This window comes from Indicator indicator, chromosome 11 (assembly GCF_027791375.1).
Source record: "Indicator indicator isolate 239-I01 chromosome 11, UM_Iind_1.1, whole genome shotgun sequence".
In the NCBI taxonomy this organism is placed as follows: Eukaryota; Metazoa; Chordata; class Aves; order Piciformes; family Indicatoridae; genus Indicator; species Indicator indicator.
This window is the reverse complement of record NC_072020.1, coordinates 25,334,921-25,338,035: the sequence shown is the minus strand read 5'-3', so window position 1 is coordinate 25,338,035 and position 3,115 is coordinate 25,334,921. Positions and strand designations below refer to the sequence as shown.

The following is a 3,115-nucleotide window of genomic DNA, read 5'->3' as shown; positions in this document are numbered from 1 at the left end:
TACATAGACTGAATCTGTTTAGGCAGGAACCTCCTAAGAGGGAAATTCACTTTGAGAGCCTCACTGTTGCAATAAACAATTTTTTTTTAGCTTGTCTAGTGATCATAACTCCCAGAAGAAGTTTCAAAACCCATTTAATTTAGTCTTGAATTTCTGCAGTGCTTCTTCTGTTGAAGAAGTGGATCCTCGATCATCAGTTTAGCTCTTGGGCTGAGCTTCCCAAGGGCCTTTTGGATCTTCATCACATGGAGCTGGATCTAGTGACTTCTTTGGAAATACTCTTGGTATACTTTCTGGATTGGTGTGTTTGTTTTTTTCTTACTACTGAAGTGAGAGAATCAATTTCCTTTCTCTCAAAGTTCTGTAACCCCAAAAAAGTGAAGTATTTTCTTGGTCCCAAAAAGATTCAAACACAAGGGATATCCAAATGCTTCTTTTCCCGGTGTTTTATCTTATGCAGTGGTACAGCAGAAAGGAGGAGGGGGCATTAGGTGTCTCTCCTTTTGCTCCTTGCTTATGAAAATTAATCTGCAACAAGAATTAGTTGGGTTGTGTGTTTTGGAAAAGTCAGAATACTGGTGCCAATAAAAGAAACCTGTACTTGAGACAGAATTAGATACAGCAGTCAGAAAATAATACCTTCTCTTATTACTCTAAATTGGATTAATAGCTGAAAGCATACAATAACTGTAAGGTTTCAGGAACTGAAATAGCAGAATGAGGGTTAAACAGGTAGGGTCAGTATGAAAAGAGTAAGCAGAGTTGAAGGGAATACCACAGAACTGACTAACCCTGCAAAAAATCTCCTCCTAGGGTAGTGTTTACCATAGCAGCCTAGTCCCGTGTTAATACAACATTTAATTATAATACCTGCAACCCCAGTGTAAGCACAAAAGGGTCTTTCTTTCACCTTAAATAGGAGGAACGTGAATAAAACATTGTTATACACTTTTGCTTAATTTCTTCACTAGTGGAAAAAAGTAATTTCTCTTCTAAATAGATGTACTTCATTATGGTAATGATGATTAAAATAATGATAATAGTAAAAAAAAAAAAAGATGATACCAAAATACAGCATAGAACTCAAGTTTATCCAGAGCATGAACTACCACATCATGTAACTAGTATGCCTCAGAAGTTTTTAAAATCATAGAGAACTTGCATCAGTTAGATTATGCCAATTGCCAGTGACATACAGGATGTAAACAAATATTAATAAGTCATAAGATTTTTTTCTTTCTTACAGTATGATTGCATTCTAAGTTCTAAGAATAACATTTAAAAAAAAATGCTAGATCTTGAAAGGTCATAGATACAAACAGTCATGATGAAGATGAACCAGTTTTGCCCAGAAATGCTATAATGAGCACACTGGCCCGTTTTTCAGCAAATCCTAGTTCTGCCAAGCTACGAGAGGCAAAAGCCTGAAATGTAAAAGCTTCCAAGTTGTCTAGCTAGTCCACTTGTCTTGCTCTGGAAGGCCCAGTGACCACACTGCTTTAAGACAGTGTGACATCACAACTCTTCTTTGCTGACATGAATGCCATCAGGGAGAGGCTATTCAGGTCCTTATGATGCCAGGCCTAACAAAAAGCTTCCAACAAATCCACTGGACACCGCAATGTTCTGTTTGATAAATTCTGTTGACTCTTCAATTAGAGTATTGATTTCAGGAGCTGCCTTATTTGCACACTTTTTTAACTGTTCTTTTGCTTTGTTTACATCTTTTTCAACTCTCTTCCAGTCAACTTGTATGTATCCACTGTGACTAACAATTTGAAGCAGAAGAAAGCCACCGCCTACTGCAGTTGCTGCAAGCTTTCCGACTTTCTGGAACAAAAATGCCGCACACCAGCCAGTCACGCCGCCCATCACAATCTGGGTAGCTACAGAATATTTTTCTACAAATGGTCCTGAATCCCGTCCAAACAGATGATTCCACCAGTGGTGACGTCATGCATACTCTGTTAAATCCAACGCTTCATGGCAATCATCATCACTTTCATGTTCTGAGGCAGTATGGAGCCTCTGTGCCACTGTCTTGGCTGGTGCTGACGGCATATCCGGGCCTCAGGACACCTTGCTCCAACCCCAGCCAGCCTCTCTGTGCTGCCCAGGCTGGTCTGTCAGATTTAAATCAGATTGTGAAATACTAAAATGTAGATCAAAAAACCTGGTTTTCCATACCTTGGTTCATATACACAGCTTAAACAGATTGCTGTCTAAATCGAAAGGGAAATACTATTTAGAATTAATATTATCTTTAAAGAAACCAAGTTAATAACTGAATGTACACCACAGTCCCTAGCACAAGGCTTTCTCAGTTCCTCTTGGCTTAATCACATGACATCTGAGTTCAGGATAGTGATATATAGAAGTAACATCTCTGTTCCTGCTTGCTTTAGCATCTGATCTCCTCATCCATATTAAGTAAAGCAGGTCTTTGACCTCAGATCTTGTAAGATCACAAAGACTTTTCCTGACAAGTTTTCTTGGCATTGTAGCATGTAACGGTGCCACTTTGCATGCATAAGCACATCTATTTCCTATTAGGTGATGAATTTAGGCTCCACAGGAACCCTTACAAAGATTAATTCTTTGATACTTGTATGCGTGTGACTTTTAAGAATCTAAGTCCATAGCCTCAGCACACTGCTGGGGAGTGATGCATGATATATATTTAACTTTTACGATCTCAAAATAAAGGATGGTTAGGTCTTTATCACATTTTCTTACAGAATTATAAAGCCTGTGAGTGAAACAGAGACCAGAGAAAAGTAGGACTATTTTTCTCCTAGTAGGACTATGACAGAATCATCAAGCAGCTGAGGCTGGAAGAGGTCTTTGGAGATCATCTAGTCCAACATGAGGAAAAATCTTTTCACTCTAAGGGTGACGGAACTCTGAAACAGGCTGTCCAGAGGGGTTGTGGAGTCTCCCTCTCTGGAAATATTCAAAACCCACCTGGATGTGTTCCTGTGTGATCTGCTCTAGGTGATCCTGCTCTGGCAGGGGGGGTTGGACTGGATGATCTTTCGAGGTCCCTTCCAACCCTCAACATTCTGTGATTTTGTGAACCTTCTGCTTAGAGCCAGGTCAGCTCCAGCAGGCTGCC

General features: G+C 39.7%; 1 protein-coding gene across 1 annotated transcript; it reads right to left on the bottom strand.

Annotated features, from left to right (window-relative positions):
- Nucleotides 1–1,569: 1,569 nt before the first annotated feature.
- LOC128969856 (FUN14 domain-containing protein 1-like) lies at nt 1,570–2,061 on the bottom strand. The gene is given in 1 exon segment (XM_054384827.1): nt 1,570–2,061. A coding segment is annotated over 1 exon segment (492 nt).
- Nucleotides 2,062–3,115: the final 1,054 nt, after the last annotated feature.